General features: G+C 48.6%; 1 protein-coding gene across 1 annotated transcript; it reads left to right on the top strand.

The window, feature by feature from the left end:
• Positions 1-403: 403 nt before the first annotated feature.
• On the top strand, positions 404-10294 carry Tob2 (transducer of ERBB2, 2). Its single transcript, XM_051189454.1, has 2 exons — positions 404-793; positions 6669-10294. The coding sequence occupies exon 2, from the start codon at positions 6765-6767 to the stop codon at positions 7800-7802; it is 1038 nt and encodes a 345-aa protein (XP_051045411.1). The 5' UTR covers positions 404-793; positions 6669-6764; the 3' UTR covers positions 7803-10294.
• The last annotated feature ends 12852 nt before the right edge of the window (positions 10295-23146 follow it).

The following is a 23146-nucleotide window of genomic DNA, read 5'->3' as shown; positions in this document are numbered from 1 at the left end:
CAACCCCTACCCAAGACACCCAAAGTATTCCAGACTAATCCCTGATGGTGTCTGCTGTGTCCCACCCAGGCTAGTCTCTACCCTCCCTGAGCTTGGTCTACACCGGTAAAAACCGCCCATGGCAAGTTCAGACTGCTCTGGAGCCTTAAAAGAAATCCGGTGCCGAGGCGCTCAGATGGATCATGAGGGCGAGCAGCACAGCTGAGGACACTGCAGGGCGCGGTCTAGAGGATCAGCCGTGAGAAGATAGACACTGCGTTGCTTGCACTATCAGGTACCCTAACCCACAACTGGGCTGCGAGGGGTTAAAGGCGCCACGGGAAGAAAAGTAGTTCCGGCCTCACGGGAGGAAAAGTAGTCCCGGACCCGCCTGGGCTGGGAGGAGGGACGCACCACTCAGGGGTGGGGAAAGCAGATTCATGCGCAGGGTTGCCGAGGGTGAAACTTTTCATTGACTTTGCTCACTTCGGGCCCGGGCGCGGGAAGGTGTAGGTCGTTGGGGCTGAGTGTCGCGGGAGCTCAGAGGCCAGAAGGACAGGACTTGGCCCGCCGGCCACATCCCGGGCGGGCCTCCATCCACCGCGTGACTGGTGCCATCATTGGGTCCGCCATCCCTGCGCCGTCGCCGCCGAGCTCGACCTCCAAAAACAGCAGAAAGAATCATATGAACTCGGTCCTCGTCCCCCTCAACGACGTAAAAGGCCACCGTGGCCCTCAGCCTCGCGGCGCCAGGGAAGCTAGGCTAGAGACCACCGTCCCGCGGCCAGCAGAGCGCCCCTTCTTGGAGACCCGAGTGAGTGCGCGGGCGGGCGGGGGGCGACCACACCGGCCCAGTCCCCTGCCGCCTCTTCCTAGATCCGCCGGTGTCGCTCTCTCATCACTCTTTGATCCTGGGGTACCTAGTTCCGAATGCGGCCCTCTCCTGGGCGGAGTGCGTTTCCTCCTTGACCTCCTTCCCCATTTCTTTACGCCTAACTCGCCAGGTTTTCCTTGTTCACCCCAAAGTAACCAAACTCCGGTCTGTGTTAAATAAATAAGGGGTGGGAAAGGGATTCGATCCTTGTTTTTCTGCTGCCTTTCCCGTGTGAGGGGAAGCGGGGCAGTGATTATTAACACAGTTAATAACCCCCTTTTGATGACCGAGCAGGTTAGTGGAGACTGTCCTTGGGTTGCTGAACAATTTATTGCAGGTTGAGCTTTACATTCTTGTTGTGGGCGGGAAAAAGTACCCAAAGAGCCTGACAGATAGTGTATTAATTCTGTTTGATCTCTGCTATTTCTAAACTTCCCCTTCGGTCCTGGGAGAATGGACTGCTCCCTTGACCAAAATTTAAGGAGGGAAAGGAAAGCTGTCACCGTCCCCTTCCCTGGGAGCAACCAGAACCTCAGACAGCAGGCTTAAGGACCAGCAGGCAGGGTTTCCGGTGCCAGTTCAGTGCCTAACCTTTCTCTCTCATTTCTATCCACCCTATTCTGGAAGTGGGTTTCTCTTCGATTTACTGACAACAACAATAAAAACCCTGTTGCCTGTCTGAGGGCCTACCCCCACCCCTCACTTAAGCACTGGGGAAAACAGCTGGTGTGGGAGGAAGGATTAGGGAGCTTTAACACCTTGCAGGGGAGGTTTGCCAAGGATCTGGTAAGTCAGGTCCTAGGGTAGGCCTTGCAGTGGGAGGAGACTCGGAATTTCTGAGTATTAGAAGATGTCCAGGTTTCGGATGTACGGATTTTGCTTGCTTACCTGGGTCTGGTTTCTCAGACTTGTATTAGAAGTGGGGTGAGGCTTGAAGACCCCCTACCTCCCCCACCCGGCTTCAGGCCTTATTGTTGACTGGATGCCTCCCCACAGCTTAACTAGGAATTTCTTTGGCCGACAGGACTGGAGAATTGGATCTAATTCCTGCCATTCCCTTCTTGGCTGTGGGGATGCTGGAGCCTAGCCTACTGGGTATTAAGTGGAAAGGGCCCGTTTCTCCTTGAGTACACTGTTCCTACAGCTACCCCAGACAGGCAATAGTCCATTGAGATCAAGAGGCTGCAGCCCCACCTGCTTCACCCAGGAAAAGCCCCCTTAGTCGCATAGCCCTAATCCAGTAGGCTTGAGAGGTCATGAAGGGATAGAGGAGAGTTATTGAAGTCTAGCCTGGACACGGACGTGGGGAGAAAAGATAGCCGGCGAGAGGCCTTATGGGCAAATTTATGCCAAACGTCTTCGGCGATGGGAGGGGGAGAGCCTACTCGCCGCCGCGCGCATGTGCATCGGAAACTTTTCCTCTGCTTCGGACCCTTGGCCAGGTCCTGGTGCCGGGCATGCGCGGTCTAGCCGGCCGGGTGCTCGCATCGTGTGCAGGGAAGTGTAGTGTGCTCGAAAAGTAGGTCATGAGTTGCTACCCGTGCCCAGAGGCCTGAGAACTACGGCTCCCAGAGTGCTGAGCGCTCCGCCTTGGGTGAGGCGAGCCTTCGGCTCCTGAGTTCCCAGAGAACCCTGCCCTACACCGGACTCTTGTGTGGCCTGGGTGGTTCAGACTGTCAGGGAGATGGTGTCAGGGTCACACATATCCTGGAAATCCTGCAACCCATATTGCCGGTTGGACAGCTGCCTGAGCCTGTTCCCTGTCCACGGTGGCTGTTCTCTTGACCATGTTAAAATGCTCCACACACTTGCTTGATTGTAGGATGTTGGGAATTTAAGATACCTGAATTGGTGGAGGGGGGGTTATCAGAGATTCTTCACCTTTACCTCGCCCTTTCTAAAATGTGAGCCTTTTTTTTTTTGTCTTGTTTTGCATTTTCATTAGTTTCTCTGGATTCAACGTTGATGAAAGCTTTGTGTAGCACCAGAGCTCCTTCCTTATTTCATGTTATCTTTCTCCTAAACGCTAAAATACACATCAACACAAGGGATCCAAGTCAAGGTTTAACCCATAAGGAGGGGAAAGGTGTTTGGACAGATTTTTTTTTTTAAATATATGTTGCGTGTATAGCACAGGCTGACTCTTTTGACTCTTCTACCTCAACCTTCTATCTGCTGGAATTATAGGCACTGCACACCTTAGCTTACTTGCAACTTTTTAGTACATTGTCAAAATGAGGTTTTACAATTAAACACTTTCTGTTTTTGAGACAGTCTTCCCTATATAGTGTTGGCTAGCCTGCTACTTGCTCTGTAGATCAGGCTAGCCTTGAACTCTCAGAGGTCTGCCTGTCTCCTGACTGGTACCACACTTGGCTACTCAACATTTTTATTTTTATTTTTTTGCCTTTTTAGTGTTTTGTTGGAAAAGGTCTGAGTCCTCTGCAGCTGCTCACCAAATCTACTTGTTCCTTTTTGGAAGGGTTGGAAGGGTAGTTATTTCTAAGCTTTTTAATCTCATCATACTTTCATAAATATTTTATATATAAGCACTATAATTTGTCCATCGCTTCCTAAAAACAAATTCAGCCAAATGGTCACTCCTATCTTTAGCTGAAGACAGGATAGTGCCTGGACTTTAATCCTCTTCTCCATAAGCTTCTTGAAGTCAGAGTCGGAGCTGGTAGAGCAGGCACTCCTGTTCTAGTCATCTGGCCTTTCTGTAAGGTTCCACACCATAGCCATCTGGCCTGGCCTGTTCTCCAATTAAAGAGGCCGAGGAACACTATGCTTCCTTGTTGGTGCAGCCACACCACTAGGGTATAAATTGATGTGAAGCCTTAGTTGCTCATGCTGCAAATACTGGTTCCCTAGGCAGGAATGATGACAGTGGTGCTATTGTATTTTGGGGGTGAGAGACTTATTTCCCAATGACTTTGGCCTACATTTAGAATGTTCCTATTTTGAGGCTATACCATTCAGGGGTTATAACTTGGAAGGCAATTATACAGCAAAATTTGAGGACATAACAGGTTCTATGGTGCCTTGAAGAAAGTGTCATGATGACACTTTCTCTGTTTTACTTTCCAAAAATTCCTTTGGAAACACAACCTTTAACTGTAGGCCTCTTTTTGAGACCTGATGCCAACTTTCTTTACAGCTTTTCAGTCTCTTCATAATGGGTACCTTCAGTGGACCACCATGGAATTACACATAGATAAGTGTATCTTCATATGGGTATGTGCATATGAGTACAGGTACCTCAGGGGGCCAGAGGCATCAGATTCCTTGGAGCTAGAGTTACAGAGTGTTGTGAGCTGTCTGGCATGAGTGCTGGGAGTCAAACTCAGGTCCTCTGGAAGAATAGCACATATTCTTAACTACTGAGCCATTTCTCTAGTCCATTGAACCTTCATTCTTAAGCTTCTAACTTAGGTATGAATTGCTCGAACATAGAGTTCTTGCTTTAGTTTAGCTGGCCTTGAACTTCTGTTTTTGTTTGTTTGTTTGTTTGCTTGCTTGCTTACTTGCTTCTACCTCTCAAGTGCTGTGTTTACAGGCTCACACCACCATGCCCAGCTGAATCCTAGAAGTTCAAAGCCAGCCTGGGCAACATAAAAACCAGTATCTCCAGCCCCCACTCATGACACACACAAAAGAAAAGCCTACATTCACACATGGGAGAAAGCCCACAATATAGTAACTAGCTTTCAGTTTTGCATCTGGTGATGACCCTGACCCTCATCAACTAAGCCCCTTATTCCCACCCACCCCTTAAGACTGGGTCTTTTATGTAGCTCTGGCTGTCCTGGAACTCATTCTATAGACCTGACTGGCTATGAACTCAAAGATGGCCTGCCTCTGCCTCCCAAATGCTAAGATTAAAGGTGTGCAACATCCCTTATTCTTTTTAATTATTATTCTCTTTAAACCAAGGACCCTAGATCCAATCTATCTTGGTCATGAGTAGACTTTTTTGGGGTTTTGTTTTGTTTTTTGTCTTGTTTTATTTTTCTGAGACAGGGTTTCTCAGTGTAACAATCCTGGCTGTCCTGGAACTAGCTTTTTGTAGACCACACTGGCCTTGAACTCACAGAGATCCATCTGCCTCTGTCTCCCTAGCACTGGGATTAAAGGTATGCGTCACCACCACCGTGTTATGAGTAGACATTTGAAGAGACTAGCAAATGTGTTTGGAGGCCAGGGTACAGGGGAAATTGGGATTCCCTGAATTCTGAGCAGCAACTCCTTGTCTCTCATACATGGACTGGGGGTGACTAAATGGGGTACTTATGTGCTCCTACAGATGGACTCTGGGTGCCTTCTCAGATGTACACACCCAAGTCTTCTGAAGATTGGGTTCTTGGCGTGCTCCATAAAAACCTTGAGCCCAGGCCTAAGAATTAACATGAAAACATGTCAAAGTAATTGTTCAGAAAACTCAAGATTCTCAAACCTAGAGTTAGACTTCACTTTTCAACCAGAAAGAACATTAATCAAAATGTAGCCCTGAGTCCCACACAAGTCAGAAGATGCCCTTGGGTCACTGGTAAACCTTGTCTTTGCTGAGGTCAGCACATGGCTTTGCTCAAAGGTCTAACTAGAGATATGTGCTCTGGCTTTGCCTGCTGTAGAGGGGCCTTTTCAGTTTAGTTTCTCCCCAAGCAGGAATCTAGAAGCAGAAGCCATCCTTCTATGGAAAATGTGATTAAGATGGTTGACTCCCAGGACCTCACAGATCATCTTCCTGCAACATGAGGCTTGCCCAGACCTAGGAAGTAAAGCTTTTTGACCTCAGTGGGATCTGGCTATGAAAGAATCCCAAAATAACAATCTGAGTGTTTATCCTGGGCTGCCCCCCAGGCGGGGTTCTCCAAACACTTGATAAATCTGTTCTGGAGCTGAAGACAGGTGGTCAGATAGTCCTTGAGAGACTGAGTGATGATGGGTCCCCAGCTGGAAGCTCTAGGGTGATGGAAAATTTCTTCCCACTGCTATCCTCATCACTCTCAACCTTGCCAGAAAGTGGAGATTCCCTCAGGCTACACTGCTACTTCTCTTAGCGTCCTGCCAGCCACCAAGGCCCTGTTTCCTGCACTTCCCCTCAGCTCTCCTGGTCCAACCATTCCCTTGTGAGCTGACAGATTGCGCTTTTGGAGTTCAAGCCTCAGTGAAAGGTTGGCAGTGTCCCTTCATGTTCAGTGACCTGTATCTCATCCAATTGAAGGAGGGAAGCTACAACTTTGAAACTTATGTCTTCGAGCATTTGACAGTTTTGGGGCACAATTTGATGGAGACATTGCAGAGACAGCAAGAGTTAGATCCAGCTAGATTGGGGGCCTAGTTTTATTCCTTAGTCCTTTGATGTCATTTTGACACTATCTTGAATTCTCAAAATGATAGAAAGCACAGTTCTATTCTAAGTGCCTACTAAGTACTTAGTATAGGGTAGCTTTGTCTTTGAACCTCAGGTTACTGATGAGGAAACTAAGGTTTAAAAAGAAAGGATTTGTCCAAAGCCAGGAGTGGTCATTCTTGCCTGTAAGCCCAGCACTTGGGAAACAGAGGCAGGTGGATCATTGCAAGTTCAAGGCTAGCCTGGTCTATTACATAGTGAGTTGTAGGCCAACTAGAGCTGTATAGACCCAAACAGAAAGAAAAGAATGTGGCACTAGATCTCTGTGATCAAAAGCTGGTGTTTTTCTGTCTGTCCTCTGTCATTGATCACCACACTAGCACAGCTGGGCAGTGTGTACTGGATGCCTTTCTTTATGCATATGTATTCATCATGAGCCTCTCCTTTTTTTCTTCTTAGAACCCTCTGGATCCCAGGGCCATTCATCTTCTACTCCCACCACTGCCCTTGGCCTGTGCACGTATCCCGTGCTGATTCTCTGCCCAAGAGAGGATCATGCAGCTGGAGATCAAAGTGGCCCTAAACTTCATCATCTCCTATTTGTATAACAAGCTGCCCCGGCGACGGGCAGACCTGTTTGGGGAGGAGCTAGAGCGGCTTTTAAAAAAGAAGTATGAAGGCCACTGGTACCCTGAGAAGCCATTGAAAGGTTCTGGCTTCCGCTGTGTCCACATTGGGGAGATGGTAGACCCTGTGGTGGAGCTGGCTGCCAAGCGGAGTGGTCTAGCAGTGGAGGATGTTCGTGCCAATGTGCCCGAGGAACTGAGTGTCTGGATTGACCCTTTCGAGGTATCCTACCAGATTGGTGAGAAGGGAACTGTGAAAGTCCTATACCTAGATGACAGTGAGGGTGGTGGTGCCCCAGAGCTGGACAAGGAGATCAAGAGCAGCTTCAACCCTGATGCCCAGGTGTTTGTGCCCATTGGCAGCCAGGACAGCTCCCTGTCTAACTCTCCATCGCCATCCTTTGGCCAGTCACCCAGCCCAACCTTTATCCCCAGATCTGCCCAGCCTATTACCTTCACTACCGCCTCTTTTGCTGCCACCAAATTTGGCTCCACAAAGATGAAGAAGGGTGGTGGAGCATCAAGTGGTGTGAGTGTGGCTAGCGGTGGGGCTAGTGGCCAGCAGCCACCACAACAGCAGCCTCGCATGGCCCGCTCACCCACAAATAACCTGCTGAAGCACAAGAACCTCTCTTTGTCTATGCATTCACTGAACTTCATCACAGCCAGTCCGGCCTCTCAGTCCCAGCTTTCACCCAATGCCAAGGAATTTGTGTACAACGGTGGTGGCTCACCCAGCCTCTTCTTTGATGGAGCAGATGGCCAGGGCAACAGCACTTCGGCCCCCTTTGGGAGTAGTGGAGCCGGCACTTGTAACAACAGCAGCTTTGATGTGTCCCAGGTGTTCGGAGGTGGCACTAACAGCCTCTTTTTGGAGAAAACACCCTTTGTAGAAGGCCTCAGCTACAACCTGAACACCATGCAATATCCCAACCAGCCCTTCCAGCCTGTTGTGCTAGCCAACTGACTGTCTTCCTGTCTGCCAGGCCAGGAGCACCCACAACCACAGAAAAGAGAAAGGAAAGGCCAAACAACAGAGGAAAAGAGAACTGTACAAAAAGATTCTAATCTTCTCATTCTCACAGCTAGGAAAAAGATCCGCCCAGGCACAGAGTAGGAGGGGGCTCCCAAACCCAAAGACATGTGTAACTCAGCCCCCAACTATTTTTCTGCCTGCCCCGATTTCATTTGGTTGGTTTGGGTTTTTGTTTTTTTGTTTTGTTTTGTTTTGTTTTTGTTTTTTTGTGACATGTAGTTTTCTATATGACATCTTTAGTGGTTTCCTGCACTGAGAATGGTCCAGATGTGAATTGCTGCTCCCCACTCCCTCCTTTCATGCTCCTTTGGGATTGGTGTGTTCAAGCTCACAAGGAAAAACTGGCCCTATGTCCATGACCTCTACATACTGGCTGTCTTCTCAGGTCCTACCACCCAAATATGTCTGGCCCTAGCTTTACCTCCCCCTCAGGCTGGGTCATGGGGAGCTGCTGACTGGCTACTTGACACACTCCCCCTAAAGTTAATATCTGTGACTATAGGAAGGTTAGTACGTATTCTAGTTGTAATCCTTCTCTGTCCTGTGGCCCCATCCCTCACTCCCTCCTAGACACACTGTATGTAAACTCTCCTTCCCCAGTGCAGCTTTTCCCTGAGCCTGAGGTTAGGGTACAGGATAGAGGTGGGAGTGTGTGTGTGTGTGCGTGTGTTTGTGTGTGTGTGCGTGTGTATGTGCATTCATGCCTGTGAATGTGTGTGGCTTGCTGTCTGTTCTAACGGATTTCAAGCCACATGGAACTTCCCTCTCTGGGTATGATTCTTGGTTGTAAGAAGTGCTTATTTATATACAAAGCTGGGGGATGGGCCCAGGGTGGATTGATGGTGCATTTGTAAGGCTGTAGGGCAGTGTATGTGGTGGGGTGACACATGGCTAAGCCTAATTCCAGGGCAAAGCACTGCACAAGGAACTGGTTTTCCAGACTGCGGAGGGATCTGCTCTTTTGTTTTTGAACAAAAAAACAAAAACACCTCAGAAGGGCGTGAGGAATACCCAAACCTGCTGCCTAAGAGGAGTCCCTAGACTTCAACAACTCTGTTGTGTGACCTTCGCCCAGGGTAAGGACAGGGAGAGAATTTGGAGACAGTGCCTGTGGTGGGCAGTTCTGAGCCTTGAATTAAGACTTTGTGGTTTTTGGTTATAGGTGAAAATGCATTTGCACCATCTGAAAACTTGGTTCCTGTCTCTTGCTATACTGTGTCTGCCCTCACCTAGCTCTACTTGATCTTGATGCTGTGAGATAGGATCTCGTGGGCAGACGAGAAGCCCCACCACCAGAAAGCACCAAAACCCTGACCTCCACCCTCCCCAGGGGACTCTGTGTGGGAAGGAACTGCCCTGGCAGTGAGTTCAGCCCAGATGGACACTGCCAACCCCCTCTCCTTGCATTGGGCACTAGCTCTACCTCCCCCAGCAGGGCAAGACCCTGAGTTCTCAGCTCAGCACCATCTGTCCCTAGTCTCCTCCAGCCAGCCCATTCTGGGCCTCCTGTTCCTTCATCCTCAGCGCCCACACAAGTGACAGCCCAGCCTCTCTGGGACAAGTCGGGTATTGCCTTACCCCCATTTCCAGCCCCTCCTCCCTCGTGCACACAGGTCGCACCTGCACCCAAGCCAGCTTGTTTTCTCACACATGGGGAGACTGGAGCCCAGCCCCTTGTGTCATTTGATGCAGGAAGAAAAGTGAGTGTTCAGGAACGTGACTCCTGGACTGGGCTCTTGGCCCAGGTCAGTGTCTCAGCGCAAATCTAGGCATTTTTGCTTCAATTTTATTTTTTTTAAGAAAAAAAAAAAAAAAAAACTCTGCACTAATTTACCTGGTTTCATAGAAAAACTTTTTTTTATTTTTTACATTTTTTGGTGTCCGTTTGTATTGAATAATTTGCTACATTTGTAAAATGTAAGAGGTATATATAATATATGTATATTTCTAATGTAAGAAACATAATTTTCTTTTCAAGATTTTTTCTTAAAAGGAGAGAAACCAATATTTTTTCAGGAAAACAAACTTTAAAAAATAGGAACATAAAACCTTTTCCTCCCCTTTCCCCATCCTCTCTAGCCTTCTCACCCAAGAGCAAACCTGAAGGTGGATCATCTTGCTAAGAATGTAGCTGTCAGTCCAGAATGCTGTCTTTCTCTTGATTCTGTAGTTTCTCCTTGGGGGTGGGAATTGGCATTGAGGCAGCAGCCATGGAGAGGAGCTGGAATCAGGGCAATGACTTTTTTCTCTTGTGAAGGAAGAATGCAATCAAGACATTTTGTATTCAGAACGTTGTGCAATATTTTGGAATGAGACATTGGTGTGTTTAGAGATTTAGTTTCAAAACAAAGATTGATCAAATCTGTACAGTTTATATTGTTCCAGATTTTTTTAAGTTTGTATTAAAAGCATGATATATAATAGCCTCCTGCTTACTCTTGACGTGTTTTGTTTCTGGGGTGCCTTTGGAATGGAGAAATGGCCACTGCTGTGGGCCTCAGGAGACTGTTAGTCACCCTCACCGTGACTCAGCTCTGATAGACACAGTTGACCTCCCATCCCTTTGGTGTGCCCACTACCACAGTCCTTTTCCACATTGTAAACTGTGGGTTTCTTGTGGGTTAGGAGCTGCCTCCCCTTGTCCCTCAGCTTGTGTGCAGTACAGCCAGGGCTGGGAGGATATTTTAGGAGACACCTATTCCTTGGAAGAAGATTAGGATGGCCCCCATCCTGCTTGGATCTGGTATTTATGCTCTCCCTCCTCCCTGCCACTTGGTTTTTCGTGTGGGCCTGTTGATCGGCCATTAGTATTAATTGGGTTTCAGTCAGTCCCACCCCCACCTCCAGCTAGAGGACTTGCAGAACTGCCTCAGAGGTAAGGAGACTTTCCTAAACCAGGGACTCAAGCAGCCACCTTGCCATTAGCTGATTTCCTTAAGGTTTCAGCCACTTACTTGTTCTGGAACACTGCTTTCCTTTGTAAGCTAGGGCACATTACTACTGCCAAGAGCACCGGGGCTGGACTGGGCAGGGTATTTGTGAAGTTTGTCTTTGAATCATTCCATCCTCATGGCAGCCCAGTGCTAAAGACATTCTATCCATTTTAGAGTTTAGAAGTGGGTTCCAAGTTAGGTTGCTTCCCTAACTTCACAAAGTTAGTAAGTGGTTGGCTGAGGTTTTGAGGCATGTCTGACTCTGTTCATCAGCAGTGGGTAGTGTCAGGCCCTGTAAGGAGGAACTGTGATGCCTGCCTTTACAAGTGTGACATCTCATAGATAATGGATATATAGCCCTCCCCACCCAAACATGAACTATAGCTAGAACACTCAAAGCCAGCTGGGGGGTAGTAGTACACTACTTCAATCTTAGGACTTGGGAGGCAGAGGCAGACAAATCTCAATGGCCAGCCTGCTCTACAAAGTCCCTGGACAGCCTGGGCTACACAGAGAAACAATGTCTAGAAAAACCACAAAGAAAACTGAAGCCAAACATAAACTTCTAGACAAGGCCCCTGATATCAAGCCTTCTCTTATGGAGCAAAAGGGAGGTCTTGGTCCACACAGAAACAATCACCTAGCTCTATGCCCCATGTCCAGGTTGCCTGTCAACAGGGGGCCCAGGGAAGCCACTTCTATTTATACTACAGTAAACAGGTCCTGACTCAGTAGGTACCATAATCACCTGCTCAACTCCCTGACATACTTGAACATGAAGGGCCTGGACAATGCCCAGCCCAGGTGCTAAAACTTCTGGAACAAGCCCTCTATTTCAAGGTAAGGACCCTAGAGATTTGAGCAATCTGCCCCAGCCAATCCACTATAACATCCTCACACATTCAAAACTCCATTTAACTCCAGGCTCTGAAGAGTGTGAGGGACAAGATCTAGAGGGTCAAGGGCTTACTTGGGGGTCTTTTCTGCAACAAAGGGGTAGAAAGAATATTCTTGGGCCAGAGAGAGAGGAATCAAAGGATAAGATCACTTGCCACCAAGCTTACTTATTAGAAAAGTAAAAAGCTCTCTGCCTCTCCGCACAGGTTCCAGTCCCACCCTGCCACAGACAGCTGGGAGACCTTGGGCAAACCACTCCCCTGCTTCTGCACCTTGTTCCATCCTCTCTAAGATGGGGCTACTAATTGCACCTCCTCATGAAGATTAAATGAAGTAATGGGTGGGAAAGTGCTGAGCACACTGGCTGCTCTGGATCAAACAAGGCAAGTATCATTTTCATCATGGCTTTATTGTCCATCTTCAAATGCTCTGGCCAGCCCAGTCCAGTTACACCTCCCTGCATCAGCAAACAGGCCGAAACCCAAGCTGGGGTGGAAAAGGAAACTGTTCTCAGAGTGGAGCTTGAGTTGCATCTGCCCTGCCCTTTGCCTAGACAGGAGGCTGCTTGTCTCAGCAAGAGGTGAAGTGTGTTGAGCTCTACTCTTCTCCTAGGGCCTAGCCTCTTGCCTCAGGATAGGACAGACCTTTGACATGTGTCCATGAAACCTCTTGGGAGTTTCTCCCTGGAGAGGCAGATAAAGAAATAGGGGTGACTCACAGTGACCCCTGCTCCCTTGTCAGGACCTGCCTGAGTCAGTGTCCTTAGACCACAGGGATGATGGCACTCTGTGTCCTCTACAATTGCTGCCTTCTCCCTGTGAGTGAGCCAACATAGAGATGTGTACCCCCTCCTTGCCATGAACCTGACCAGTCTGCCAAGTCTTGTCAGGGCCCAGTCAGAAAGTCTCCAAGCCCTGGGCAATATGACTTTAGATCTAGGGAACTTCATTGCCAGCAAGAGAAGTAGGTCCTAGGTCCTCAAAGTTGCCAGTTCACTGTGTGACCTTGAACTTCTTTTTGACATCTATACCATTTGTACAATAAGCAACAACAGTAGGACCAGGCCCCTCATTAAGCCATATGAGCTGTTCCTGGCCAGTGTTTCTCTGTGATCTAGGGAGGTGCCTATGACACCATTCCTGGTGGAAAGGGTGAAATGACAAATTCTGAGGCAGAACCATGGAACAGCTAAGAAACCTTCCACATACAAGACCTAATCAAATGACTTCTGGCTACAGCACAGCCAGGGAAGGCTGAAAAGGAGGAAAGGCCTGGCCTGCAGCCTGGATCTCTGCGTTCTTCTAGCTCTGCCCAGTCATAATCCACTATTCCATATGCAATATTCAGCATTCAACATGGACTCAGGAATGTAGTTCAGTGGTAAAGTACTTATCTAACCTAGCATGCCATAGCACCATCAAATACAAAAAGCATGGAGCCTCCAATAAGTGCTGACACTTTTTTAGGCAGGAGGAAAATATGGGAGACTGCTGCCTCTTGAAGTGAGGTTCTCCTAACAACAAACAAATGTGGAAATGTAACTCAACTGGGAGAGTGCTTGCCTAGCATTCCTGAAGCCAACCTGGGAGAAGTGATGCAGGCCTCTTAACCACACAGGAGTTTGAAGCCAACCTACCTTACGTGAGACCATGTCTGGGGCAAAAACAAAACAAAAATGACTTTTTTTTTTTTTTTAGACAGGGTATTTGTAACCCCAGTTGTTTTGGAATTTGCTATGGAGACCAGGATGCCCTTGAACTCACTGCCAACGATGGCAGCTACACAAGACTCCTTTGACTGGATGATCAAGGTAATAGAGGGTTTCCCTGTGAACAGAATTTGAACCAGCAAGGTGAATTATAAGGCCTCTAGCAGTAGAGAGACTATACCAGCACTCTGCAGAAGCAGGCAAAGCTCAGTGAGTTCGAGGCCATCTGGTCTACAAAGCTAGTTCCAGGACAGCCAGGACTACAGAGAGAACCCCTGTCTCAAAAACCAAAATGAAAAATAAAATAAAAAGACTCAAGGTTACATGACTCCATGAAGCTACCAAGACCAGTCAGAGTGCAGAAACATAGAACCTCAAACTGTGAAATTTAAAAGAGCACAAGTAATGGTGCCTGTCGCCAGCCTGACAGGTTTGAGCCCTGGGGCCTGCATGGTGGAAGGAGAGAACCCAGCAAATTGTCCTTGATTCCACAAGTGCACTGTGGTGCGTGTGCCCCTGCCTTCCCACACACAATATAAATCATAGAAAATGGAAGTCAGGTGTGGTGGCACACACGCCTGCTTTCTGCAGCTCTCAGGAGGCAAACAGGAATGTGAGTTCAAGGCTAGCCTGATCTACATGGCCAGTTCCAGGCCAGCCAGGACTATATACATTGAGACACTTTCTAAAGGAAACAAATAAAATACAGAGAGGACCTATGTGATCATCATGCGTTTACCAGATGATCTAACTATTTCATGTCTATGTATTTCCCATAAGAAGTAGTATGCCAGGCATGGTGGTCCATGCCTTTAACCCCAGCACTCAGGAGGCAGAGGCAGGTGGATCTATGTAAATTTGAGGCCAGCCTGGTCTACAGAGTGAGTTTCAGGGCAGCCAGAACTACATAATGAGACCCTATCTCAATAAGACAGATAGATAAACAAACAAACAAATAAATAAACCTCCAAAGTGGAAACATCTTATCCCTGAGTGGTTGAACAGGTTGCGTAATACATCCATGTTAGGGGCTATTATTCAATGATTAAAAAGTACCAAACCGGCCGTGCAGTGGTGATGCACACCTTTAATCCCAGCATTCAGGAGGCAGAGGCAGGCAGGTCTCTGAGTTCGAAGCCAGCCTGGTCTACAAAGTGAGTTCCAGGACAGGCTCCAAAGCTTCAGAGAAACCCTGTCTCGAAAAACAAACAAAAAAATGTACCAAACCACTGATGACATGAAACAACATGGATGAATCTCAAAATAAAAATGCAGAATATCAGTCAGACCAAAGAGGGAATACTGTATACTGTTTGATTCCATTTAGGGAAAATTACAGAAACTAACATAAAAGCAGTAGATTAGTGGATGCCTAGGGATGGAGCAAGGACAGATATGAAGGGGGACTAAAAGGACAAGAAAACCATGGGACTGGAGAGATGGCTCAGCAGTTAAGAGCACTGACTTCCAAAGGACTCTGGTCCAATTCGAAGCACCCACATGGCAGCTCACAACTGTCTGTAACTCCAAGATCTGACACCCCCACACAGACAGACATACAGACAAAACACCAATGCAAATAAAATAAGAATAAATAAAGTATTTTAAAAAAACAGATGAGTAAACACAAATTTAATTTATTATTGCGTGTGGGTGGTGATAGATTCATGGTTATATGTCAAAATGTTAAAGTCAGACATGGTGGTATACTCCTGCAATACCAGCACTTAGGAGATAGTAGCAAGAGGACAGCAGTTCAAGACCCCCTAGGCTACATACTGAGTTGGAGGCCAGCCTGGATTACATGAGTGTCTCAAAAAACCAACCAAACAAACAAACAAATAGCAATAATGAAGTTACAAGTTTAAGTATGTGCTATGTGCAACAGTTGTCCTGAGGGTCATACCCATCAGCCTCCATCCTGCTTGTCATTGTGGGATCAGTTTATGCTGTGTGGCCTCTCTGTATTCAACTTTCTTATATTTCAGTGGAGAGACAAGCCCATGCCCATCTCACAGGGCACAAGCCTCCCCCCCAAACACACACACAGTCGGGTCTCCCTCTGTCTAAGAGGGCCTCTCACCTGGAATCTGCTGGCTGGCATATTGATGCAGGCAAAGAAAAATGTGTAAGGCAGCAGAAAAGCAGGCAGGCACCTCAGTGTCCAGCCTGCTTGTCCTGAGAGGCACCCTGGGAGCCTGTCTCCTGGGACTGCTCAGAGGTTGGCCTTTGGCAAAAGGGCATGAGCAGGGCACCCCTCTTAGAAAAGGCTGGAAGCAAGGTAGGCAGAAAGCTAGCTGAACCTCAGTCTCTAGGAGGGAAGCACTGGCCTCCTGTTCATGTCAGGGCTGGGGACAAAGCCAGGTTGGCCCAAAGCCCAGAGGGGTGGGTCAGTTCAGCACCATGGGTCTCGGAGGTAGGAGCCTGCTGGGACCTCTCTCTGGACACAATGTCCTAGACTGCTTCACAGCTTGGCTGGCTGACAGGGAACAGAGGCTGGCAGAGGGTTTGGGCAGCTGGCCGACTGGGTGGGGGGCAGCCAGCCTGAGCAAAGGGCTTGTTCTTACAACCTGTCCTGCCACTTTGGCCAAGGAGAGGGCCAGTTCTTTGGAGGAAGGAGCCTGACAACCTGTGGGGACCTCAGCAATTCCTCATATCACTGACTGCTGTCATGTAAGCAAAATTCTTTAAGAGAAGAACCCCCAAAATGTTGGCCTGGATTCCTTACCTTACTTCCATACTAGCTGTATGACTTGACTAAGTTACAACCCATCTAAAATGCTGCTCTTTTGTTTTTGAAGTTTTGAGACAGGGTCTCACTTTGCAGCCCTGGCTGGCCTTGAACTCACAGAGCTCCGCCTGCCTCTGCCTCCTGAGTTCTGGGGTTAAAGGTGTGCACCACCACATCTGGCTCTGAAATACAGCTCTTTAGCCGACAAGCAGCACCTGCTTCTTTGAGTGTGAGCACACAGCAGGCCTTTCTCACAGGGACAGTATTAGTGAGACAAGCTTCACTATAGTGACTGCATTAATAAGCAATAATGGTACTTGTTTATTAAAGACTCCTGTGTGCCAGGGGCTTCATGTGCTTTGTTGAAAACACCATAGTCGGCTCCTCACTCTCATTTTGTACCTGAGGGACACACAACAGACAACAGTGATGAGCAGCTCTCTACTAGCTTCCCCTTTGGGCTAAAGAGTAAAGGCCAGCTGAGAGGATCCTAGAGGGTTCTCAAAGGTGGGGGCTGAATCAGAGAAGGGCTAAGGGGCTCCTTGGGACACAGTAGATGACCCCAGATGCCTGGCCTCATTATAGACATTGTTGGCAGAGTCCCAGGCACAGGTACTCAGGAAGGCTGGTCTTATGGGGTGTCAGTGGAGGGCAGAGGGTCACAGGCATTCCTTCACCCACTTGGCAAACATTTACTGAGGAAAATATAATTTGGTAACACCACATGTGGGTCTGGGGCTAGGTCCTGAACATGGCAGTGTCATTTACAAAGTTATAGCTTGGCAAGAAGATGACTATGAGTTTCACCAGTCTCTCTCTCTTTCTCTCTCTCTTAATATTTTTTAAATGTATGTGTTAAAGTGTAGATATATGCATGTGTGTGCAGAGGCCAGAAAAAGGTGTCAGATTCCCTGAAACTGAAGCGAGGTTGTGAGCTCTCTGCTATGGGTCTGGGAATGGATGTGAATCATCTGTCAGAGGACCAAGCACTTTTAACTGCTCAGCCACCTCTCCAGCTCCTCTGAAAATGTCTGTATTTTCTTCTCTAGCGCAACCCAGAGGCTATGACAACAAGAAAATGCAAACCAGGATGTCATACAGGGTTATTTCATTCCTTGGTTTCCTCAACTCTAAAAGGACACTGGTGTGGACTAGAGAGATGGCTCAGAGGTTAAGAGCACTGGGCTACTCTTCCAGAGGTCCTGAATTGAGTTCCCAGCACCCACACGGTGGCTCACAACCATCTGTAATGAGATCTGGCTCCCTCTCCTGGCATGCAGGCGCACATGCAGACAGAACACTGTACACATAATAAATAAATAAATAAATGTTTAAATAGGGTCCTGATGTCCCCTCCCTTTTGTCATTTGAAGGTAAGATGAGGATAGGCATAGAAGCCCAGCTCACATTCCAGGCTACTAAGTGGGACAGGGACAACGGCCCCATCCTCCTGGTAAGCCATGCTTAGAGAGAAGTAAAAGTGACTGGCTCCACTTTGCAAATGAGACAAAGCTGCCAGCATCAGAGAAGGCCCAGATGTCTCCCCATACTCTTATTAGGTTCTCTCCTGGGACTGCTTCAGTCCTGAGGCCATGCTGGGCTGCACAGAGTCCCTAGCAATTGGGAGGCTGAGGCAGGTGGATCTTGGCCACTTCCAGATAGGCCTGGTCTTTGTAGTGACTACCAGGCCAACAAGAGCTGCAATGATAAACACACACACACACACACACACACACACACACACACTTCAGATAAACAACTTGCCAGTGAGGTAGGAAGGTGGGAGAAGGCGCTGCAGTGACTGTTAGATGTCCCTTTCCATTAGTCCTACTGACACTGGCCATACAGAGCCAAGAAGCAAGCAGGGCCACAGGCTCCCAGAGCAGAGACCAAGGTCCATAGGAGTTGACTGCCCCAGGGACTCAGGGCAGCGTCCTCTCCCTGAACTATGCCATGTTCCCTGAGAGAGCACCAGAAGCCACTAAGTAAGTCCCCCCATATTCATCAGGTGACAATGCATAAGGCTCCCCCCCCCACCTCCCTAGACCTGGAACTCACTCTGTAAACCAGGCTGGCCTCGAACTCAGAGAGATCCACCTGCCTCTGCCTTCTGAGTGCTGGGATCAAAGGCTTGTGCCATCACAACCTGGCTTTTTTTTTTTTTTTTTTTTAACTATGCAAGAAGGAAAGGCCATTTTGTAGGTAGGCACTCAAAGGCACAGTCGGCCCAAGGTCACCAGAGAAGAGATAAGGCCCAGCCATCTGAGGTGGAGTGGCTGTGGAAGGAAAACTCTCCTGAGCAGGAACCTCCCCTAGCAAGAGAAGGCATGGCCCCAGGTGGGGCTGGGCTGTTTATCCGCCACTGAGGACCTAGGTGGCCACACCCATAAGCACTGGGTGTGCCCAATTTAAGCGAGTCTCAGTTTCCCTGTAGGCTGCAAGGGGGAGCAGGAGGCTGGGCTCCACTAGGCAGTTTCCTCCGCCCCGCAGAGTACACAGGAAGAACAAGGAAAGGAAGGTTATGTAAGGCGAGTCGAGGGACTGGCAGGCGGGGACGTCCTCCTATGAATAGCCTGCTGTTCCCTGCGCGTGACTGCACAGCCCCCGTGGCGCCCTGTCCCGGGTCTGGGGAGGGAGGAGTGTGCGCACGATGCAGGGAGGCAGTGGGTGAGCTAGGATACAGGGAAGAAGGAGCAGGAGCGGAGGCGGTGTGCCAGGGTACCTGCTGGCTTGGAGCTAAGACCTCTGCTGCCCAGCGGTGGTTCGGTTCCTGCGGCTGGCTTGTGCTATGTCATCCGCCTTGGTGATATTTATGTCAGCCCCACCGTACAGCCCCTCACCCCTGAGAAAGGAGGAAAGGGCACAAGGCCGCTGCGGATCACCATCAGGGGGCATCGTCCTCCTCCACTTCGCAGCTGCCCCAGGGAGGCGCCCCTAAAGCAGGATTACAGACACTGGGAGGCTGCTCAACATTACTGGGTCCAGGTTCCACATCAGGGGCCCATGCACTGGTCACCTTAGCAATAATTGAATCCCCAGGGTTTGATTTTATTTGGTTTTATTTTCTGACACACAGTTACTACCTGTCCCTGGCTGGCTTCTAATCCCAGAGGGGTCAGTCTGTCTCTGCCTCCTGTGTGCCACGCAGGATTTCAAAGGTTTGGGAACCAAGTGGGCTAAGTAGGAAGGGCAGACAGGGACTGAGGCCTGCAGTGATTTCATGAGCTGGGTGGAAAGGGGCATGTGACAGCCTCCTTGGAGGATGGATGGGGCCAAGCAAGAACAGCCAAACTCGTGTCCCTACCCCCTGCTTCCTGTCTCCTTAATACCTACTAAGAGACACAGCCAACCCAGCCTCTATAAGCCCCAAAACATGCACCATGCCCACTTTACAAGGTTTGGAGAGGACATGAGATGTGCACAAAGTCCATTCCAGAATGGAGCAGACTTACGATCTGATTTAATTTCTTTATCCAGGCATTTGGTAGACACTAGGATTGGAAAGATGAATAAAAATGAAGGTCCAAGACTGGCAGTGGTGGCACACGTCTTTAATCCCAAGCACTTGGGAGGCAGGTCTCTTTTGAGTTTGAGGCCAGCCAGGGCTACACAGTGAAACCCTGTCTCAGGAAAAACAAAACAAAAAAGAAGGTCCAACCATTAAAAATAGGCCTGTGAAGGGGAAAACAACAACCAGTCATCATCATGACTGTTGTCTGATGAGGCAGTGATGGCTCAGGGCTGAAAGATGAGCTAGAAGGTTCCTGACAGAGACAAGTGGGGTCAATCCACCCAGCCGGAACAGCTTATTCAACTGAAATAGCAGTAATTTTAGGGATTTGTGAGCACCTGGGTGAGGCTGAGGTTTCCAGGTTGCAGATTCAAGGAGAATCTTGGCCACATGAAGGGTTGAACTTTGTTCTGAGCACAGCAGGGGGAAGAGGGGAAGAGGGAGAGGTGAACCCCAGCCTCCCACCCATCCCATGCTCCAGTCTTAGACATGGAGCTGATTCCTTTAGCAGCTACTAAACTAGGGAAGCCATATCCCATCTTAGCTGGATGTGTGGCCACTTTGTCCACCTTGGGTCTCCATGTCATCTATAAAATGACAGCGTACTCCCTACCTAGTACCTCTGGTGTTGGGAATATGGAGCAGGGTCTCACTCTGATAGCCCATCCAACCAAAAGCTCTGTGTTTGCTCTGACCTCCCCCCAGCCCCCCACCCGGGGTAGGAGGCTGCCACATAGTGCTCCTCCCATCCACACCCCTGCAGACTTCCAGGATCACAAATGGTAAGCCAGCACAGCTTGCTTGTGTCCAAGGACTCCCAAATCTCTCAAAGTGCGTTCTCGGGAACAGCCTCCAAGGTCCTCATTTTTTCAGATGCAGAATGGCATCTGTGAGGAAAGTGACTGATGATCCTTTTTGTCCCCAGATAGCTGCTCTCTGCAAACACAGCTTCCAAGCACAGAAAGGAGTAGATTAGGAGCCCCTCTGCCCCTCCCCCTGCCATGTCCCCTCTGCTGTTCCCAGCCTCTGCCAGGGACATCTTGTGCCCCTGTGATGTCACTAGGCCCTGGGAGCCTAGACTGTAGCTTACAGGATATATTTTTAAACTCTCAGGCCTTGGCCAGCTCCCCACCCTCCACTCAGCTTACCCCAACTCACACTCCCTGTTCTGTTTCCCACATCTCAAATTAGTCCTTATGCCTGAGAGGCATTCTTCAGGGTTCTGAGAGGCAATGGGAGAATGCAGGCCTGCCCAGGTAAACAGATGGTCTCCTCAGAAGGATCTGCTTGCACCTCCAAGTGGCCCTAAAACCCAGAGAATACAGGGTATATAGGGCTAGCTGTCATCTGGTGTACTCCCTAGCTGGGCCTTAGAGCACCCACCAAAGCTAGGTTTGATTTTCTTTCTGTTTTCTTGGTTTTGGGTTTTCAAGCCAGGTTTTTCTGTAGCTTTGGGGCCTGTCCTGGAACTCACAGAGATCTGCCTGCCTCTGCCTCCCAAGTGCTAGGATTAAAAGACTCCCACCTCACTGCCTGACTAGACTCTCCATCTCCTAACAGTTTAGAGCAGCACAAGGGTGGGCAGACTCTGGACCTAGACAGAACTCAGTTTGAATCCTGCCCACGACATTTTTCAGCTGTATTGCTTTGGACAGGTTACTTCACCTCTCTGTACCTGTTTGCTTACTTGTATAATGAGGTTAACAATATGTAATTCCTGAGGAGTACACTTGGAAAGATTGCTTGGGAACACATCTGAAAAAATGCCAAGCATAAGGTCTGACATCTACGAGTGTCCAGCCAGTGCCAACATTGTGATCCCTCTTACAAACACTGCTGGGAATCTTTTGTTGTTTTTGTTTTGTTTTCTGAGACAGGGTTTCTCAGTGTAGCTTTGGAGCCTGTCCTGGAACTAGCTCTTGTAGATCAGGCTGGTTTCAAACTCACAGAGTTCTGCCTGTCTCTGCCTCCCAAGTGCTGGGATTAAAGGTGCCACCACCACCTGGCCTACTGGGAATCTTAAGAGTCTAGCTGTGTTATCTTGGAACTCCAACATGGTCCTTGTCCCCTGGGCTCAGAATTCCAGAGGTCCAGGGGAGGTTGAGGGTGAGTATAGCTCTGACAGGGCCTCTGGGAAAGGTCTGAGGTAGGGAAGCATCATCCTTGAAGCTAGGTGGGAAGGATGGGGCCCTCAGTCTTTGCAAATGCCCTAGGAATCACTTCTGGCAAACAGCTCAGATCTCTCAGAAAACTGCAAAGCCCAATATCTGCTTAGGGTTCTCAAAACTTTGGCAGCCTGTCTACCTTCTCCTAACAGCTCACTCCCTTTCATCTCCCCAGGGGACATAATTGTCCCTTGCACCAAAAGAGCAAGAGCTAGGTAGGCAGGCATATAGATTTCCTACCAGGTGGGTAGGAGCCAAAAGAGAAGGATCCTAGTTTTCCACACTCCAGTGTCCACAGAAGGCCCCAGAACTGGGGTTTAAGTCCAACTCACTGTGTGAGCTAATCTAAGCCATTAACCTTTCAGATCTTGTTCTCTCTTCTTTTTTTTTTTTTCCCTAAGATGTCTATTATTTTTAACTATGTTGTCTGTGTGGGGGTTTATACATGAAAGTGCCCACAAAGACCAGTGTTGTCAGGGCACCCCTGGCTAGAGTTACAGGCAGTTGTAAAGAGCTGGAAACTGCAAGAGCACTCTGTGTTTTTTACCACTGAGCCATTTCTCTAGTACTCAACTTTCATGTTTCTTACTTGTAAGAAGGGCATAATGTCCTTTAAAAGGGGACTGGAAGTGTGGTTCCGTAATACAACACCTGCCTATCACTTCAAGGCCTTGAGCTCAATCTCCAGCACACACACACACACACACACACACACACACACACACACACACACACACCCCTACACCTTAAAGGGTTGTTCTGAGAGCAAAAAGAAACAGATATATACAAATTATCATTTACTCATAAATGTTCAATAAGTGCTCAGGAGTTCAGCTAGCCTGACTCTGAACATAGGGAAGTTACTCCCCCAACCCCTCCATCCTCCTCCCTTCCACCTCCTCCCATAGCAGGTCCATAGCCTCAGGTCTAGGGGGCAGAATTGAGAATCAGCTGCAAGGGTCTGAATGTAAATGTAAGCAAACATCATGCAAATAAGGAAGAGCTGTGGCAAGAAGGGATTATCTAGCTCTCAAGGATGGGGCTGGGGAATTAGAAGTGGGGTGTGCTGCCCTCTCCAAGGGTACTTACTGTTCTAGGGCTGACTGAGCTGGTCATGGGGATGATGAAAATCCCACATCTCCTGGTTCCTGGCCTTCTGCCAAAATGAGAGGAACCCTGGATGTGGGCACACACTTACTCTTAAGAATTTGATACACACCACACTCACTGAAGACACATGGATATATTTCAGGTCACAGGCCTCAGGGCAGGGGAGGTCCCAGAGATGACCTATTTGACTGCAGGACATTGAGGCCCCTAGTTTCCTGTC

The sequence above is a fragment of the Phodopus roborovskii genome, unplaced genomic scaffold (genome assembly GCF_943737965.1).
Source record: "Phodopus roborovskii unplaced genomic scaffold, PHOROB, whole genome shotgun sequence".
Lineage (NCBI taxonomy): Eukaryota > Metazoa > Chordata > Mammalia > Rodentia > Cricetidae > Phodopus > Phodopus roborovskii.
The sequence above is the reverse complement of the archived record's forward strand: the minus strand, read 5'-3'. Positions and strand labels throughout refer to the sequence as shown.

Bases quoted from the DNA above. Each gene is read 5' to 3' on its own strand.
- Tob2 (XM_051189454.1), top strand. From the start codon at position 6,765: ATGCAGCTGGAGATCAAAGTGGCCCTAAACTTCATCATCTCCTATTTG.